The sequence below is a fragment of the Mustela erminea genome, chromosome 9 (assembly GCF_009829155.1).
Source record: "Mustela erminea isolate mMusErm1 chromosome 9, mMusErm1.Pri, whole genome shotgun sequence".
Lineage (NCBI taxonomy): Eukaryota > Metazoa > Chordata > Mammalia > Carnivora > Mustelidae > Mustela > Mustela erminea.
Genome location: NC_045622.1, coordinates 51,426,458 through 51,446,075, shown reverse-complemented (window position 1 = coordinate 51,446,075; position 19,618 = coordinate 51,426,458). Strand labels below are relative to the sequence as shown.

At 45.2% G+C, this 19,618-nt stretch overlaps 1 protein-coding gene and 1 non-coding gene across 8 annotated transcripts in view; one reads left to right on the top strand and one right to left on the bottom strand.

Moving 5' to 3' along the window:
• TENM4 (teneurin transmembrane protein 4) overlaps nucleotides 1–19,618 on the bottom strand; it is a 720,251-nt gene that overhangs the window by 169,729 nt on the left and 530,904 nt on the right. For all 7 annotated transcript variants that reach the window (XM_032357369.1, XM_032357368.1, XM_032357365.1 and 4 more), the window contains 2 exons: nucleotides 13,169–13,383; nucleotides 11,258–11,468 (listed from right to left, as the gene is read on the bottom strand). In XM_032357369.1, coding sequence (XP_032213260.1) covers nucleotides 11,258–11,468; nucleotides 13,169–13,383 — 426 coding nt within the window. The remainder of the gene's footprint in view (nucleotides 1–11,257; nucleotides 11,469–13,168; nucleotides 13,384–19,618) is intronic.
• LOC116600437 lies at nucleotides 19,050–19,156 on the top strand. The gene has a single exon (XR_004289644.1). It is a non-coding gene; the product is annotated as a U6 spliceosomal RNA (small nuclear RNA).

The window sequence follows — 19,618 nt, the reverse complement described above, 5'->3', positions numbered from 1 at the left end:
TTCTCATCTTCACTGCCCTCTCCTGCCCCACAGGAAGTGGGGTCTTTCTTCCTTTCCCAGGGTTGGTCCTTTTGCATCTGCCCTCCACTCTGAGTCTCCCACCTCCTTTCATTAATCATCTCCCCTCTCTCCTGGGCTCCCAATCTTCCCCCTGGCTCCTTGCCCACAGCTGACAACACGTTCAAGGCTCCCCCCACCTTGTATAAACCTTTCCATGAACCTGCCTCCTCCTCAGGTTACTCCCATCTGTCTCCTTCCCTGCTCTGTCTAGAAGGAATTGCTTCTACTCTACACCTCTCACTCACTTCTGAACTCCTAGTGACCTTGCTTCCGCCTGCAACAGGGGGCGGAAACTCTTGTCTGCTGAGGTTGCCAATGACCCGCTAATGGCCAACTCCAACAGCTTCTTTGTCAGCAGCTCCCTACCATTCCTCTAAGGCTACTTCCTTTGTATGTCCCTGGCCTACCCTTTGAATGTTGGGGTTCCGTCTGTGCTCCCTGCTTCTCAGTACTCTACCGTCCCACCTGCCTCCTCCCATACCCACCCCGATGGCTTTCTGTCTTCAGGTCACAGCTATCTCCAAGTCAACACCTATTTATCCATCTGCCCATTGGTAAGTGTCAAAAACAAACATCCACTTAGAAATTCCATTAGCTGCTCAAATCTAATGTGAACTTACCCTCTGTACTTCCTTCCCCTCACAAGCCAACGTCCCCTCCTCACTCCCTAATTTAATTAATGCTATCCTTACGTATCCATTCTCCAAGGTTGAAACTTTCTGACTCCCCTTTACAGGTAAAATACAAGTGGTCAAGAAAACCAGTCTATAATGTCCTGTAATGCATCCCCTCCTTTATACAAAGCAGCAAAAGCTGCCCCAAATCAGGTCCTCTTCCTTCATCTAACCCTACTGGTTACCAAAAAAGTCTTTCAGTTGGCCACCTTATTTTTGTCTGAGAAACCAACCCATTTTTATATACCACTGCCAAAGAGATCCAGCCAAGACCTGAATCATGCTATACCTTTGCTCGAAGACTGTTCTGTGCTCCCCATTGCCTTCAAAGCCAGACTTCTAGGTTGGTTTACGAAGCCTTACAGGTTGTCCCTAGGCTCACTTTCTAGGCTCTTCTCTGGGAAGCATCCCCTTCAGGACCTCTAGCCACTTGCAGTAGACACACCAGGCACTCTCACACAGAGGCATGAGGAGCAGCATGTGGGTGCTGGGGTCAGACAGACATGGATTTGAATTCCAACTCCTCACTGACTGGGTACAGGACTTCAGCCCTAGTCATTTAGTCACTCGGAGCTCCATGGCCTCTGGGGAAAAGTGCCTACTTTGTATGCCTGTTGTAAGTGTCCGAAAAAGTTCATGTAAAACATCTAAGATATACTGAGATACAGTATGTACTGAGTAAATAGTGGCCATTAATACTATTAATTTAGCCAAATAGTTCAGAGAGGCAGGGGTGAGTTTACAAAGAATGACAAGACCTGAAATTAGAAGAATGGGACATTTGAGGAGTTTCCTATGGAACTGGAAGATCAGTTTATAAGAATATGTAACACTTAGTGCCTTGGAATGTTCTGGAACCGAACCCAAATTTCCATTTTTGAGCTGCAGCAGTTCTGGCACAGAAAAACTGCAAGACTTGAACCGGTTTGAGAGTTACTTTGCCTCCTGAATCCAGCAGCCCTGGAAAGCACAAATTTCCTGGGACAAAAAGAACATTCCTCAACCAAGTGCCCAGCAGTGCCCTGAATTGTCAGTTGGGCCTTCTTTCCTTCAGAACTGCTCACAAGAAGTTCATGTCCACAGAAGAAGGATCTTGGCTGCAAGGAGCATCTGTGATCTCTGACCTTTTCACCTGGGGCTCACTGTCCGTCTGGCGAGGGTCTGCCATGTTCAGAGTCCTGTGTCAGGCAACCCAGCTCCAGGAGAAGTCACTGGGATCGGATTCGGAAGACCTGGCTTCGTGTCCTCAGGTGAGCCACTGTGCAGACTGCTTCCTCCCCTCTCAGTGCAAATAATGATTCCTTCTTGCACAGTCATCAGTGGTTATATTCGAGGTTGAGCAGAGACGGGTACCATCTTATCTCCATGTCTCCTCTTTGTGGAGCATCTCCTTCTCTCTATTCCTGTGACTTGTACACTGCTTCCCAGCTCACTTAGCACATCCATCGCGGCAAGTGCCTTATGCTTCCCAGCCTCCTCCTGCTTCCCTGGCGGAGGGAGCTGCCCTCATCTCTGCTCCCAGGGGAGCTTAAGCAGCCCTCTCTCTCTCGGTGCAGACCACATTACGTTGGAGTTCTGTATGAAAGGTCAGTTCTCCAAGCTGACTGCAGGCTCTCGGAGGGCAAGGCATCCATTTTAGTCACTGATGAATCTCTGCCACTTAGCAAAGCAGATGTTCAAGAAATGTTGAATAATTAAGAGACACTTAAAAACATGCTAAGGATGTACCATGAATTACATGCTTTCATGTCGTAGTCAGACTCCCTAGTGTAGGTTTAATTCCCAACTGCAGGGGAGTTGGGTGAGGCTCAGAGTCAGCCAAAGTCCCACAGCTTATAAACAGTGCTGTCAGAATTCAAACCCAGGACTCCCTTTGACTCCAAAGCCTTTGACCTTTCTCCAGGCCACACCACCACTCTGGCCAAAGTGATAATTTCAGCTAGCTCCCACCAAGGTCAGACTTGGTTAGGGTTATTCGGAAAGGAGTGCTAGTGAACTGGAGGCTCTCTATGCAGTCAGGTCCCGAGTATCAGTGCTACTGCCAAGGCAAGGAGGAAAGACACCACCATGTGAGAGCCCTGGTAAAGGCACTGCTCTGTCCTGAGAGAAGCCAGCTGGCAAGACGGGGCTGAGTAATTGCCTTTATCAAATGTGAGAGAAAAGAGCTATCAGAGAATAAAAAATTCATTCTCAGTTATAAAAACAAAGCCATCACTGTCTCAAACACTAAACCATTGAGAGCGAGGTATCTTCTATCAGAAACTCAACCTGAATGAGTAGTGGTTCCTTCGGCAGGAGTCCAAGGCAGGGGCTGCCCTGCAGCTGCGGACAGCAGGCGCACCGTGAGTCTAGGAGGTATGAATGTCATCCCCTCTAAGCCCTTGTCTGTCTTGATGACTGTCTGACTGTGAGAGTGTGGAGGCACACAGGGGATGTCGTCACACACTAGACACCCAGTCACTAAGATGTCAGAGGAAGCACAGGCTTTGGGTTGCCAACCCAACTCTGCTATTTCCTATGTGTGAGATCTTGACAAATAGCATTCGTTCTCTGAACCTCATTTCCGTATCCATAATTCTTTCCGTATTCATAATTCTGTGTGGGAACACACAGAATCCAACTCCTCAGCTTGTTGGGGAACTGAGGGATAACATCCCCAGTACAGTACCTGGCACAGAACCACCAGAACTGGATCGACAGAGTACTGGGACTCTGATCCTGGCCCTGGGGCTTGGTGGCTGTGTGTCCCTGGACAAGACATGTGACTTCTCTGAGCCTCAGCTGGCTTATTTTTAAGAGTAAGATTTAAGTAAATAAAAAGTTTGGGGCACCCGGGTGGCTCAGTTGGTTAAGCGTCTGACTCTTGGTTTCGGCTCAGGTCATGATCTCAGGGTGTGCGATTGAGCCCTGGGCTGGGCTTCCAGCTAAGCGTGGAGCCTGCTTAGGATTCTCTCTCTCTCTCCCTCTGTCCTTCCCCCTCTGTTTGTATGTGACTCTCTCTCTCAAAATAAAAAATAAAATAAAAAGTTTGCAAAGGCTCTTGGCATTCTGTATCCCAAAGTGGCAGAAACATCAACCAAGAGTGAATGCAAGCTCTGGCTATGGATTGAGGAAGATGGCTAAAAGGCTGTAATGGGGGCAGGGGTCCTAAAATATCTAGACTCTGCATGTTGAACTTCTTGCTGGCACATTCTTCTGGTCCCCTCCCTGCAGCTCTCTGACCTTCACAGGCACATTTGCCAGTGGCATGGCTTCGCTGGCCCTTGAAACGGACCATTCCTCAGTCCTTCCTTAATATCATCTTAATACCTGGGGTTTGCCAATAATCTCCAAACATCAGTACAGAGATCAAATGTGTTCGTTTTTATTCTCAGGTCAGCCTGAGTCCCTGCCCAGACTCCTGTTACAGCTTCCTCCCTGGAGTTGCAGCTCCAAAGCTTGAGAAACTTTGAAATACGTAAATCAAATTAGGTCACTCTAGCTCAAAGTCTCACAGTGGCTTCCTGTTACCCCTAGGATAAATTTAAAAAACAGAACTCTTCACATGCAATCAGAAATCCCCATCCCAGGAGCCGTTAAACTCTCTCATCCATCCTCACACCCCACAATGTGACCATCTTAAAGCTCCTTGAACACTTCCAGCTCTTGCTTATCCCAGGGCCTTTGCACATGCTCTTGCCTCTGCTGGTAAATTCTTTCCCCTGACCTTCATCTAAACAACTCCTGCTCCTACCCTTGCCCCAGCAATCTAAACTAAGTCTCCTGTTTGTTTCTCTGGAGCACCTTCTTCTCTTTGCCACAATGAGTATTTACCATTTGCCATTATATATTTACATATGTATTTGATGACTATTTAAATTCAAGACCATCTCAAACTGTCTCAAGCATGTCCTTTCTTCTTCTCCAGCCTGATGTGCAGAGGAGTCATGGAGCTGCAGCAGTCACCTTGGGACCGCAAGGGAGCAAGCATGAAAAGAGCAGCCGGATCTGAGGACGGCAGGACATGAGCGGTGGGAAGAGCCGCGTACCCGATTCCACCAGTGGGTGCAGTCCCGGGCCCTGGATGGACACCCTAGATGGGGCATGCCTGATAACATCGCACCCTACTGCAAGGCCATCCTAGCAGGGATGTTGTTATGTGCACATGAAACACATTTCTAACCATTTTCCTAGAGACTGTTTGGTACCTACAGTGTCCTTGAGCTATCTTTCCTTCTTTCCTGCCCTTGAAGTCCCAGGTCCCGGTCCCAGAAGGTTCAGCAGTCCAAGGGGGATCCTGGGGGGAGTGGAAGGGGTGGAGGGGGCAGAGGGGAACCCTGTCCTCCTGTCTGCACTGAGCGGAGTCAGCTCAGTCCCCAGTCTGCAGCTATAGCACTCTGATATTCCTAGCTCTCTGCCATGAAAACGGATTTTTGCCATGGTCTGTCCCCAACATGACAGCCCAAGTTCTCCCTTGGCCTCTGGTTTCATTTCACTTATACCAGACTGTTCTGAATAAATCACTGCTATCAGGGAGAGGTGAACTCATAAGGCACTTTTCCAAAGATGTGTTTCCAGTGGAAATTTCACAAAGTGCTGCCAATGTCGTTTACAAGAAGGTTAGCTGATTACTGAGAGACCTCGATACTTTACCGCCATATCATATCTCATAATTCAGAGGAAGGGAATATGGGAATGTGGGGGCAGAGCTTATTAAAAACTGAAAATCATTCTGCAATCACTTTTCTTAGTCTTTTCTTTGAAATTGTGCAGATTTTTACACAAGGAAGAATTATAGGGTGCCGGGGCTTTTTTGCTCTAGATGCTTGCAAATGCACTGCAGCCTTATCTGATCAGAGCAAAGGAAATATGGAAATGGTACAGTCCGCGGGTCTTTGGAAGATCATCAAGGACCCAGTTTTGACTACTCTTGGAGGATAGACAGAAGCTCATGGGAAAGCATCTGTGCACATCTAGAGAGAAACAGGAATGGGGTGCAGGCACAGCAAATAAGAACGCCACCAGCAGACTGGACCCAGACCTCCTGTGCTTCCTGCCTCCTCCTTTCCCTCCCTTCTTTTTTCTCGGGAAATCACAAAGCTCAATCCCAGCAACTTCCTCTCGTTACATAAATTAATGAGCTCTTGTTCTGGGATCCATAAGATAAACCTTCTGGCTCTAATCATTTTGTTCCCTTGCTCAAAAGCCTGCAGTGGCACCCAATACCTACAGAATGAACTCTGCCTTAGGGAGGCGTGCAAGCTTGTCCCCAACAACTCCCTCCTCCCTGCCAGGGCATCCTGCGTTCTGGTCAAACAGAACTTCTGGCTCTTTATAGCCAGCTTCCAGTTTTTGCCTACCTCCCTTTGCTCACACTGTTTGTGTGAATGAACTCATCATTCATACAAATGAACTCATCACGTGGAATGAACTCATCAGTGCCCATCCCCATCCCTGGCCCAGTGTGTCAATCTCATCCATCTTTTAGGATCCCATCAAATGCCGCTTCATCCGGGAGCCCTTCCTGACCCATCAAGTTGGACATGCCCATGCCTTCCTCCAACCCTTGTGGCACTTTGACCGGTGATTCCAGAATGGACCTTTCTTTTCTCCTTTCCATGGATTAGAGACACTTCCTGTTTCAGTGCTTCATCAGATCACGAGCCACCCTTGCCAGAAACCGCGTCCTACCTTCTCTGTATCTCCAACTGGGGAAAAAGCAGGAATGTACTGTTTACTGAAGAAAGGAAGGAAGAAGGGAATGGGGGAGAGAGGGACGAAATCTGCTTCTAGTCCTTGGACATGGGTCCATTTGCAACAGCCAGTGGCCCAAGAGAAGAATAGGATTCTTCTCTTTCATTAGTACAGATGTCCTAGACCAGGAAGACCAGGGCATGTTTCTCACAAAAACTGTTGGGTCTATGTTTTCTAACAATGACTCTCATTTCTTTTCTAAATTCACCGTGGGGCATCTCTGGTATTTTCCAACTTGGCTCATCACTGCCACCATGTCAGGTTGATCTGTCCTCTTCTGCTCTAGCATCAACCAGAACTAAAAGATAAGATGCTCTCTGGAGACCCCAAACACTCCAACACTGATTTGTCAGGTCGGGGGTTTGCAAGCAATGCATCTGGAGATATTTTTATTTTTGAAGTTTTAGATGCTGTAAGCTTTGTTTTTTCCTCCTATGGTCTTTTTAATGACTTCGCGAGGAAACTTCCTGGGTTAAAGTAAGATGCTTAGTTATATAGGAAGCAAGTTAATAAAAGGGAAATTAAATTCCATATAATACAAATAGAAATAAAATATTTAATAGTGTCACAGCAAATAGTAAGCTACTGTAGGGAAGACTGGGGAAATACAGGGTTGGGAGAGCAAGTTGCCATCCTAGCCCTGGCCTTCCTAATAACTGTGAGACTTTGGGCAAGCCAATTAAACTCTCTGAGCCACATTTTCTTCATCTGTAAAGTTGAGCTCACCACATGTAGTGTCTACGGTTCCTGGGATGATTAACAGGAAAGGGCTAAGCGTGGCCCCCTAACACACAGTAGGCACGCTCAGAGTATGTGCTGAGTGAATAAACAGGTAGGAAAGAGAAGTATCACACTCGAACCAGAAACCTGATCCTGGGAAGGAGGCAGATTGCTCAAGAAGGACGAGCCCAAGCTTTGGAGACTGTCAGATATAAATTCAAGTCCCAGCTTTTCTCTGGCCATCCCTGAACCTTAATTTCCTCTTCTGCAATAGAGGGTGATCATAAAAATAAGAATAATCACCTCACTGAGTTATCTAGAGGCTTAAAGAATATATTTAATGCCCTTTGTAAACGGCACCACTGAATTATATTTTAGTTGCCCGTATATATCTGCCTACTTCATTCAATACTTGGGGTCAGCAAGGCTACCTGCCCCCAGGGGACCCAGGACCAGAAACAACATTATCTTCAAATTCTGGATCTCTACATAAGAGGGAAAAACTGTTCTTTGTAAAAACAGCTGCTCTCTTTTATTCTAAAACTTACTCAGTTTCAGAGAGAGAGAGAGAGAGAAAGAGAGAGAGTGTGTGTGTGTGTGTGTGTGTGTGTAAATGTAAATGCATCCAGTTCAGAGGGAGCTCAGTCAACATCAGGTTTCTGTGTGTATATCTTTATGTATACAGTTATTAAAGTGCTTTTAGATTTTTTTCAAGGCAGAAGATAAACTCATTTAATTTAAAATCATCAGCTGGATTGCATTAAATGGAGGGAAAAGCAAAAATGTACACCCATTTGTTAAATTAAATGCAATTATTTCTCCTGTTACTTAATTACAAACAGACATAAATACCCTGGATTCTGACATCTCAGATCTTCTTAAATTCTAGATCTGCGTTTCAACATGTAATGAAGGGAGGGTTATATTCCAGTCTCTGTGTTAAGCAAACCTGAGACCTACAGCTGTATAAGGGGACCATAATGAGTTCACTAAAACAAGACCCAAACTTTTAATTAACCTGCCAAGACAAATTACAACTCACAGCTCACAGGTAACAATCACAGACAGCTGAGACTCAGCTGCCATGGACTCTTGGGGAGAGAGGGATTAATAGCAACATCAGAATCCGTCTGTTTTTGTATTAAAGAAAAAAAAAGGTATTCATTAAACAATCACTGTAGCTTGAAGGAAGACAGTCAAGTCCAAAAGGCAGCAAGAGAAAGGTGGGGGGAGCAGGACGGCAGAAGAGGTTATTGGCAACTTCCACTGGCTGGGTGCTCACAGGGCCAAAGCCTGTGCTAGGTATTTTGTACCTACTCTAATCTTCACAACAGGGATTGCAGAGGACTATTATTATTTCATTTTCCATATAAGAGAAATGGGCCTCAGAGAGGTGACCTGATGACTGTGGTCACAGAGTTACAGTGGGGCGGTTAGGGGAGGAAGGAAGAGAAAGCAGTGCTCATGAGGCACTTGTTTTCAGAGCTTAGTTGACAGACCACTGGAATCAGGATTGTCTGGGCTCTACCTAAGGCTTGGCGGGTCATAACTCCTGGGGACAGGGCCCAGGAATCTAAATTTTAGACCGGCTTCCTGGGTGACGCTTTATACAGCAATGTCCGAGGCCATTCTTAAGACACCATACCCCTTACTACTCAAAATGCAGTCCACAGATGAGCAGCATTGCGTCTGGGTGCTGGTCAGATGTGTGGAACCTAATGACCCAGCTGCTGAAGAAGGACCTGTATTTTCACGAAACACCAAGTGGTTCACGAAGCCCCCAAAAGCACAGGATAGCCTCTCTGCTCTAAAAGATACTATAGGGTTAAGGGAGGTAAAGTCTGATTTTATCGTTAAGCTAAGAATGGGAGAACCAGAGGGAAAAGCAAGACTATCACCTTAATTATGGCAAAACAGGTTAGCAAGCTCTGACAAGCCACGAGTTGGCAAAGGTAGCTAACTATACCTATGTTTTAGGTACCTTCTTTGAGAGGCATAACCTCATTACAAGTAGCTTTCCCGGGGGGGTTATATTAATATCTTTTTATATTTATGCTCAGTTATTAAAAATAAAGACTTCTGGTTGGAAGACAGCTCGGTTCTGAGCAAGCATGATTGCGAGCCATGCCTCAGTGAAGTCAGGCTGTGAGACCACGAAGCTTCACTCAGGCACCGCTAACAACTCGATAGTCCATGCTGTTAAAACGAAGCCACTGCGTCCAGAAAGAGCAAAGAAACTGGGTCTGGAGCCTGGCAAACCCAACAGAGTGACAGCCTCACTGCTGGTGAGGACCACGAGTGGCTGCCCAGTACGGGTTGGGGCTGCACCCAGAGCTTCTAGCTCCCCAGGAAGGAACCAGCAGGGGGCCGAGCAGAGGGAGCGCCATGCTCTGGCTCATGGCTTTACCCACTGAGTCACCCTGCATGTCAGGGTCCCGGCTGGGGGCACAGATTACATTGACGTCCTCGCCCCTCGCCCTCAAGGCCCTCAGAGAGCAGCAGCGAGGGCAGACGCCTCCCAGTCAGGGACGGCACAAAGCGCTCTCTCCTCTCTGGGAGCTGACGTAGCCGGACGGCCCTCCACTGGCCTCATTTTGCCAAGAGGGGAGACCACGGAGCCTGCAGGGATAGCAGAAGGGTATAAACCATGCTCGCATTTAACGGGAAGGTGGTCTCTGCCTGGACACTAATGGCAAAATGGCAAATGAGAGGGAAATGGCCTGACCATGATGACTGCTGTTTAGAAGAAGGCAGGGTTTTGTGGGAGTTTTAGGGATCCAAGGACCAGATTCAGAAGTTTTTATTCAACTCCGTTTTCCATGTCCCAGAGGCTCCCAGTCAAGGATTGAGACAGGGTTTGGAGGTGAACTCTATACCACATAAAGCTTTTCATTAAGCAGAAACCCTATTTCCAAGCATTCTGGCTAGTGGAGTTTTATTTTCTGTAAGTTTTATTTTCCTGCAGGGGATTTTGTCTTCAGGCTATGTCATAATGCTTCCAATACAAACTCAGAATAAATGAACCACTGAGACTACTGTGTCCTATGGCCATCTAAGGAGGAGACAGAGTCTATGGGATGTGCGGGTAATTCCTTAGAACAAGATGCTGCGCTCCCCAGACACTGGTAGGCTTGTGGAGTGGCCTAGGGGCTCACTCTGAACTGAGGGCTGTAGCCCTCTTCCATGACAAGGGACAGAGAAGGTGTTAAGCCCTATCGCAAACATCAGAGCTTGCTCTCTGTGTCAGAGATCAAGACGTCACTGTTTTTAACACAACCTGTCTGGCTGATTACATTGTTCATCCAGACCTGTGCTCTGCCATTCTCATTCTCTCTCTGAGCCTTCATCTTCTTTTCTCAACTGCCAGGGACTGTTAGCTCCAAAGGCAAAATAAACAAACAAACAAAAAGCCACACATACTCAAAATCAAAACCCAGGGGGCGCCTGGGTAGCTCAGTGGGTTAAGCCTCTGCCTTGGGCTTGGGTCATAATCTCAGGGTCCTGGGATTGAGCCCTGCATCAGGCTCTCTGCTCAGCAGGGAGCCTGCTTCCCCCTCTCTCTCTCTGCCCCTATCTCTCTGCCCGCTTGCGATCTGGGTCTGTCAAATGAATAAACATAATCTTAAAAAAAAAATTAAAAAAGAAAAACAAAAACCCAAATCACGAATCAATACACTGAGCCAAAGAAGCTATACAGGTGTGTGAGAGAAGTGACAAGAAGAGATGTTGCCTCTATGTGGCTGGTCGGACAGGGTTCCGATTTCATTGTCAGTTCTACCTCTTGGTTTCAATGTAGCAGCTGGTCCACAGTTAACACAGGAAAAGCAGTAGGTAACAGCCCAGAATAGCCTGCCAGCCCCTCCTGCCATTCCTTCCTTCCCTCATTTCCCTGATTCCCACTTCCATCCCGTCCAGCAAGCCCAGTCAGGATGAACTCACGCCAGACTCCAAGTGGCATCGACAATTGTGGGCAAGATGCATTCCCTTGTTGGCTCCAATCCACAGAATCCCCAGTGTCCTTCCACCCAAAGAGACAAGATCCCACAGACCCCAGGGGAGGTCTCCCTTACCAACAGCAGTGGTGAGAAAAGAAACCACTTCAGACTCCTTCCCATCATTGTAGAAAGCCAGGTGCCAGATTCCAGAATCCAAATACTGGATGAAGCCAGTCTCGTGACTAGATGGGGGGACGACTCCCCGAGATTGGCGCTGGGGTCCCTCCAGGCTACGTGCCTCTTGCGTCAGGAGCCTTCTTCCATCCAGGAGCTCTACAAAGTCAAACTGAAGTACAAAGTGGGCACAATTAGCATGTGTCTGCTTCACCATGTGCTAGATTCCTTCTTCACACTTCTCCTGGGGAGCACAAAAGAAACCCAACCTGGAGCAGGCAAGAAGGCTAAAGCCACATGCAGGTTGATCAACCAACTTTGACTCCTTCCCAGACCCTCGTTTTACATGGTAATAGCCTCTAGATTCCCTGTGAGTGCAGCATAATTATAGTGAATGAGTTTTTAGTCTCATTTTTCTTTAATTTGGTGTATATGTGGGCAGTCTTCATCTGGCTGAGTCTGTACCAAGATGAACATGCTTTTCCAATGGTGGGCACGTCATGATCGGAAACCTGGCCATTTAATGACTGCACCCCAACTCTGCAAGGGATGGCGGGAATCCCAGGGCTCAAGGACCCAGACTGGAACACTGGATGTGCCTTAAATGTCAATCAAGTGCAAATGAAAATGTGATTTGTATCCATCTTCCTGATATCAAGGATCCGTTCTAAATGCTCCAGTTTCAGCAATCAGTTTCAGGGGACTTAAACTGGATTAGCTCAAAATTCTATCAATAATTGCATGCTGTGTCAGATACAGTGCTGACTGACCAGAACCTGCTAGCGTGAGACCCAAGAGAACTCACTCATATGGTGTTAACAACAGGCAGGTGGTTAAGTCCTACTGGTCTACCAGCAAGCAAACTGAGCAATTATGTCTCCTACCTATCTATCCATCTATCCACCTTCCTATCTATCTTTAAAAAAACAAAAAACAAAAAATAAAAAACAAGATATCTATCTACCTACCTAAAAAACCTATTGGTTTTTTAAAAAACCAAGATATCTATTTTATTTCACATATAAATGAAGTCCAGGACTAGGACTGCTCTTCTACAAAGAAATCAGGGGCCACAGCTTTATTTTCCTGTGATTCTACCATCAGCAAATACATTTATGTAGCTTTTACCTAGAAATCTTTCATAACGACTGGGGCTACGAAGCCTGCATGTGGCCTGGGGGTATCTGATAGATGCCTCTGATTTATGTTACTCCAATCCCAGAGCTGGGAGGACCTTACCTTACCTTACCAAGCCTGTCCTTTACCCCTCATAACTGGTAATTGGGAAATCATCCTGGATGAGTCGTCAGGTATTTCTGGTGTGCGTGGGTCAGGGTAACTGTGAACCCCCAAAGGACAGAAGGGATGTAAGAGACTAGGGAAGTAGCATGTCCTCTGAGCCAGATCCTGCACTGGCTGCCTTATATATGTCCTTCTAGATTCTTCACAACAGCCCTGTAAAGTGGATATTGGTGTTGCCACTGGAGAGATGAGAAACTTGCTGAGTGGATGAGTCCCTGGCTGGAGGCTTCGTTGCTGATAATGAGAGGATTCAAACACAAGTCTGCCTGCTTTTCTCTTCAGGTTACATTTCTTGGATTGTTTAACATAGGTGACTGTGTAACAGTAGAAAGGCTATTGGAGTATTTCCCAAAATTCCCTTTTCTTAAAAAAAAAAAAAAAAAACCAGGGATAGAGCCCTACTCATCAGAAAGTTAGGGTCTTAGAGAGGGAAATGGAGGAATGGGATATCAAATACACGAAATGCCCCTCAGGCACAAGGCTCCAGGTGTAAGTACTAGGCTTCCTGACTTGAGGTTAAGAGGCGGAACAGGAGCCCAAGGTGAGCAGGAGATGTGGCGTTCTGATTACCTGTGTATGTGAAGGAGGAAGGCCTTTTCTGCCATAAATGCCAACCAGAGCTGCCTTTCCCAGAGACACATTGAATTTCAGATGCACAGGATGGTCTATGAACACCTGAGATCTCCAGAAAGTGCCAGGAGGAATCTTCTGGGAAGCCCGTCTCCCCACGTCGATTTCTCCAGAGTCTATAAAACTGTCCTCTGGAAAGAAACTACTGGGCTTTCCTACCAAGACACAGGGAAGGGAAGACAAAGACAGCACAGTTAGCCACAAGTGACACTCGGGGTCAGAGCCCCTGAATCGCAAGACTGTCCTGTGCCTTCTGCGCTTCTCTCCATGACATTCCACTGCCAGCCCCCACCCCCACTCCTCAAGGAGGAGTAAGAACGTCCAGAACCTTTTTTTTTTTTTCCCAGTGATGCTCAAATTGTTCTGCTAAAAATATGCATTCTTCCAAAGCAGTATGGGTCCTCCCCAAGGGCCATCTGTATACTGCATAATTCCACAGCTTGTTAAGATATATTTTGATCCCCAAAATAATCATTTGCGGTCACAGAAAAATAACTTTTGAGTGTGTGTGTATGTGTGTGTGTGTGTGTGGTGTAAAAGCATGAATGCTAAAACAGGAAGGATAGTGCAAGCAAGGTGTTGTTATTAAATTTCCCATTCAGAATGGTTCCCCTAGCAGTGGGAAGCAGTGGGAAGTTGAAGAAGTATTTTACAAGTTTACATGTTTATGTCTAATTGGAAGCCAAATTTTGAGGTTAAGACATGTAGATGAGGATTTATGTTGGGAGCAAAAGGAGCAGGAGTAGAGTTGGGGAAGATGAAAAAGGGAGGGTACTTCTGAAGGGAGGGAATATTTCTGAAAAATGCTTCTGAGCCTTGCATGGAGGTCTTCGAATATCATTTTTGTGCTAAAATTGGGGGAGGGAGAAGTTTTAAAGCTTTGGGAATTTCTCAAGTTCAGGCACAAAGCCTATGACATCCTTGGAAATTCAACCCGGGTCCCTGATCCTGCAGATTGCAGGGGATGGAATCAGATATACAGTCCCTTGCCCATTTCTGTCACCAGTCAGGAGAGTGACAGCTTTCTGGGGGGGGGGGGGCCCCTGAAATACCAGGAAGGAAGGCGACTTATCAAACTTCCTCTATTTAGTAATTAAGCACACTCACATGTGAAAACTATAAACCCCACTTCCTGCCAGACATCAGGCTTCTGAGGAATTGGGAGGGGACAGAAGGAGGTGACTAGGATGTTAGAAGACCACCCTTAGGACATCGACAAGCCAAACTCAAGCCAGCAGACTACATCTTATTTGTCATAAGGAAGCACCCCCTGGGTATCCAGATTTATTGTTTTGTTAGAGATGTTCGAAGGGACACTTTAGAGCACAAGAATCCATTTGTAAAGAAAACACGTTTGTGGGAACTTTTTTTTATAAAAAGCATTTGGGGAATAAGAAATTAAAATGTATTTTTTTTCCCCTAGCTTTGTAAGATTCCTTACAAAGCACATTTGATGCTGAAATGGAGCTTGGCAGGGCATTGTTGTAGTCATAAAATATTTTACTGTTTTAAATAATAAAATTCAATTTAAATGTTAAACTTCTCCATATGTTATCATTCCTTTACAAACTCCTAGGCAGAAACATCAGGTTTTTAGCTTCAAACCATTAAATGTTATTTTAATTAAAAATATGCCAACCAAAAAAAAAGTTGAAATGCATGCTCTCAATAAAAGCACCACTAGTATTCTGTCATTAGCATGGGAAAGAGTTTGCATTTGATTCCTTTATGGAGGAATGTGCCCCAGACTTTTACCTTGAAAATGTAGACACACACAAACCACCACATTGTGGTTCAAAGTTCAAAGACAGAAGCCAAATTCACAAGGCATTAGGATGGAAGAGAATTACTTTCACATTCTTATCTGATTTGGGGGCTCCCAAGATACCACAATTCTTATGTATTCTAGGTAGAAAAGAGCATACCCTATAGCTTCTAATTCTGCTAAGGATGCAGAACTGAGTTTCCTCCCAGCCTGAGACCGCTAATTCCAAGGACTCGTTTCCTTTGTGAGTAGGTGGGAGTCAGAGCTGATGGGATTTCAGAATTGTCTGCATTCAAGTAATTCCTGTGTCTGAGAAGAAATACTGAACGCTTCCCCCACAGTTTGGCACGCCGTCGAGAGCACCCTGCCTGGCTCATTTTCCTCTCTGGTGAGCATGTTTTTGGGAGACAGCTCTTCCCTCAGCTAAGTTCTGAGCCTCACAAGTTGGAGGCCAGACCTGAGACTCTCTCCAGAGGTCTGCCAGACCAGATAGCACAAGTAAGTTGGCTCTTTCCCCAGGGGGTGATAAAAGGGGAATATTTTTTTCTAGCATTATAGTATTTTACCAATGTGGGACCAAATGGTAGAAAATAGTTATCATTGGTGTGTATACACAATCAAATAAAAATCATAAATCTGTTCTAGGGCACACTCCTCACCAGGACCTTGACTCTTTTGGCTGAGTCTGTGAGGGCCCCTCGGGCTTCTGTTCAGAAGTGGCCTTCATGCCGGGTCACTCTGTCCAGATTCTTAGAGAAGGAACCACAGCCCAGCCTAAAGCCGATGTTTTTGAGGGAAAAGAAAATCCCCATCTAGGGATTTAACCTTTATCAGTCCTCTACTCTGGTCCCCAGTGGTCCCCACACTGGACTATACAGAGGGATGAGACGGGGGCTTTGGAGGGGAAAGAACTGCAGCCCACCGAGCACCTCTGCCTGGTGGGAGACACGAGATGGACTGGTCTAGCGGTTGTTCAGAATGAAGCCACACACCCTTCGTGCCTTCCTCGTTCCAGATCCTACAACCTAAGACTCTTTGTTCTTCATTCTGAGCACCAACCAGTGAGCGCTAAGATAGAAACCATCTCACTTCACAGCAAGACCTACCAAGGGTAGAGGAATGAGAGATGGTCGAGGGTGGAGGGAGTTGGGGGAGAAAAGAATAAAAATTCTTTTTATGCCTACCACATTCTGGAAAATAATAGTGATGACAAGAACAATAGCAATAATAGCAGTAGTAGTAATAGTTATAAATGTAGCAGTAGTAGTAGCTGTCCTTTACCGCTCTGGGCCCCTTCATGTACACTAGTTCCGTTAATTTTCACACTAATAAGATGTATGTACTGAGGCTCAGAATGCTTAAGAAGCCATTCGGAGATAAAGCCATGTGGGGTTTCTCTTCATTTATTAGAATATGGCTTCTTAAAGCATTAAATTGATAAATGGTTAATTAAAACTCTTCATAGATACTCTCCATGGGGGTAGAGTGGGCTGACCCTCTTTAAGAGTAAGAGCCCAACTAAACTCACAGCCCCAGCAGGGTAACCACCAAGGCTAGACCTGGCAAATCCAAGCATCATGGGGTACAAAAGTTGACAATTTTTATGAGGTAGGAACCCACAAACAGGACCCAGAGTTAAAGGGCAAGAGTTGGTATCTCAAGTCATTTCTATGTAGGACGCTATGCAATCAGTGGGGGCCTCCAGAGACATAACAAACAATACCAAGAGCTTCACTAAGAATGAGAAACCCCCAAATGTGTGATCAGGTTTCATAAGGCAAGTCTTACTGGTAACAGTCCTGTTCTTTGTCAAGATATGCAGATTCAGTCTTCCTCTAGCAATGGCCCTACAAATCGGCAACCGTGCCTATAAAAGAAATTTCTCAACAAACTACTGGAAACGACTGGGTGGCTCAGCCAAACCAGGAAGACTTGGAAGAAGTAAAACTCCAGGAACTTCCCAGTCATAGTCCTCACTTTCCTGAACTGAGATCCATCTACGCAGGTTTTAAATTCCTAATCAACTAACACTCTCCCCTCCCTCCACCTCTCTGGTTCTTTTCAATGCAATAGCTGGCACAAAGAATCCTTTAGTTTCCTTAGCAACTGCTGGAAATTTACTTGGTTATCAAAATAAGCCGTTCCATTTTGGAGAGCCCGGCTGAGCCTGTGTGCAGCAATCTGCATGGTTTAAACTGATGGGCAATTTGGATTTCACTGCAGACAGAAGAAAATGCTATCCCTAAGCCCACCAATTCAACCATCAGAAATGCTTGTTTATTCAAGGCTTTCCCCCCTCTTTTCCATTAATGTGTAACATAAGTTCTTGTGGCTTTACTGCGAAAAGTTGCCACATTTGGTTTCTGTCCCACAGCACCCTGAAATGGTTACAGCCACTTTGCAAATATAGTGTAAATCGCAGTTTGATGTGACACTCGAAGACAGGATGAACATTTAAAATACTGGGCTTGTCATAAATTTCACTTGTATAATTAAAGAATATATATATGTTCTTTATATACATAATTATATATTATATAATTATATATATATATATCTTTATATATCTCTCTCTATATATAGATAGAGAGAGATATATATCTTCTTGAAATATTCAAAAATGCCCCAGGGTTTTTGAGGGGAAAATACTACTTAGTCTGGATTTCTGAGATTCTAATAACTGACATGAAATGGCTTAGGATTTGAGTGAATGAGAAGAAGTCTACTTGTCTAGGTGTTATCATCCTGGTTCTTACAGATGAAGAAATGAAGACCCAAAGAAGGAGTAATCGGCATACATTAACAAAGCCAATAAACGTCAGGGCCAGGATTCAAACCCTCAACAGTCTGGCTCCAAGGCCCATTTATTTTCTTTCCATCAGGTCACATTCCCTCTCCCATCTCTGTAGACGGGGCTCTAATCTTAATTCTGGAATCAGCTCTCTTCTCTGATACCCTCAGTAGGGACAGGAAATATGTACTCATATCAGTGTTAAAGACTTTTCCCCTTGAGATATGTCTAAGGAAGTAGATTTTTAACATTACAATTAAAAACATAAACTGTAGACACTGGTTTGACCAGGGCAGAAGAAATTAAGAACCATGTGGTCTCACATAAACTGTAGGAAGCTTTGTCCTCTGTTTTTCCAGACTGATGTATTTTTTTGTTAGAGTAATTGCTTTTGATGCTGACCACTTTCTAGCACTGCACTGCATTGTAGGGGTTTGTAAACAGGATTTCCATTTGCATTAGTAATGACAGATAATCCCTTTAAGCAAAAATACTCCAATTAAAGTAAACCAATAAGCTGGTGCAATTTTATTTTGTCTCTTATCTGCACCTCCTGCTCCTTGGGTAAAACAAAACAAAACCTAAAAAAGCCACAAACTAATTTCATTAGAATGGGAGATTTCAGATAGATCCAACTCCTGCTTAGAGAATGTTTGATAGAGATCACGGAGGAAAGAAAATACATTTTGCTAAATGAGACCTTTTCCCAAAGCCTCGAGGGTTAAACATATCTTAAAACTGCATTTGTACATGCTGATTTAAAGACTGTCCACATTTATGGTATTCACGTATGGCATGTGACACTCTAAACTGACAAGGGAATCACAAACCGATAGCCAGGACCACGGACAGGGCTGACTGGAAAAAGGTTCTGGAGACCCATCTGGCTAGTCTGATAATTCCATTACCAATTTCATATGCAGGACTTGTGAATTAGAACTAGACCTTGGACATAATTTAGCCCAATAGCATCCTTTTAGGGAGAAAGAAAATGAAGCTCAGAAAGTCTTTCAAGGGACTTGCTGAAGGCCAACTCAAGTGGCAGCAGCTGGGCTTGAACTCAGGGTTCTTGACTCCTAACCCAGAGCTCTTCCCATGGCCCCATCCATGCTCCCTCCACGTTCTATGAAAGGGCAAAGAAAGTATAACTTATTCAGTGTTTCAATTCTTAAAATATCTGTAAAAGAGAAGACTGGATTTGCCCCCAGGAAAAGTAGGTAGGAGTTCTCGTTTGGCTCCACAGAAATGCTCCCACTCTTACTTTCCTTAAGGAACACAGGTCAAGAATTGGTTTTGCTGGAACAATACAGAGAATATTAGCATAGCCCTTGCGCAAGATGACATGCGAATTCATGAAGTGTTCCATATTAAAAAAAAAAAAAAAGTTGATTTTGGCCTTCAGGATCATTCGCAGGTTCAGAGTAGCTACTTGAGCCAAGCATATGGTACCCTGTTAACCAAACTGACTCCTGGAAGGCAAATCCTTAAAGGGACAGGGAAGCTCAGAAGCTAAGACCCTAAAGTGAACTAAGACGAGATATAAGCAGTCAAGGTTGGAGGCAGAAATGACCACTGTGCTGACAGGTTAACACCTGGGAGATAAAACAGGGCATACCAGGTACAGGAGAGGGAGGCCCACACCTGCCCAGAATGACAATGAGATTGGCTTATTAGCGCAGCCATCTTTCCTACTACCGTTTCTGTAAGTCTCTGCCACTCTCGGCAGACAGTGAAAGAATCTGTGTCAGTGGCATGTTAAACCTTTAAGAAATTCAAAACATGGGTCTACCAATGTCCCATTTAAGGATGTCAAACTCCAAATGTCACCACCACT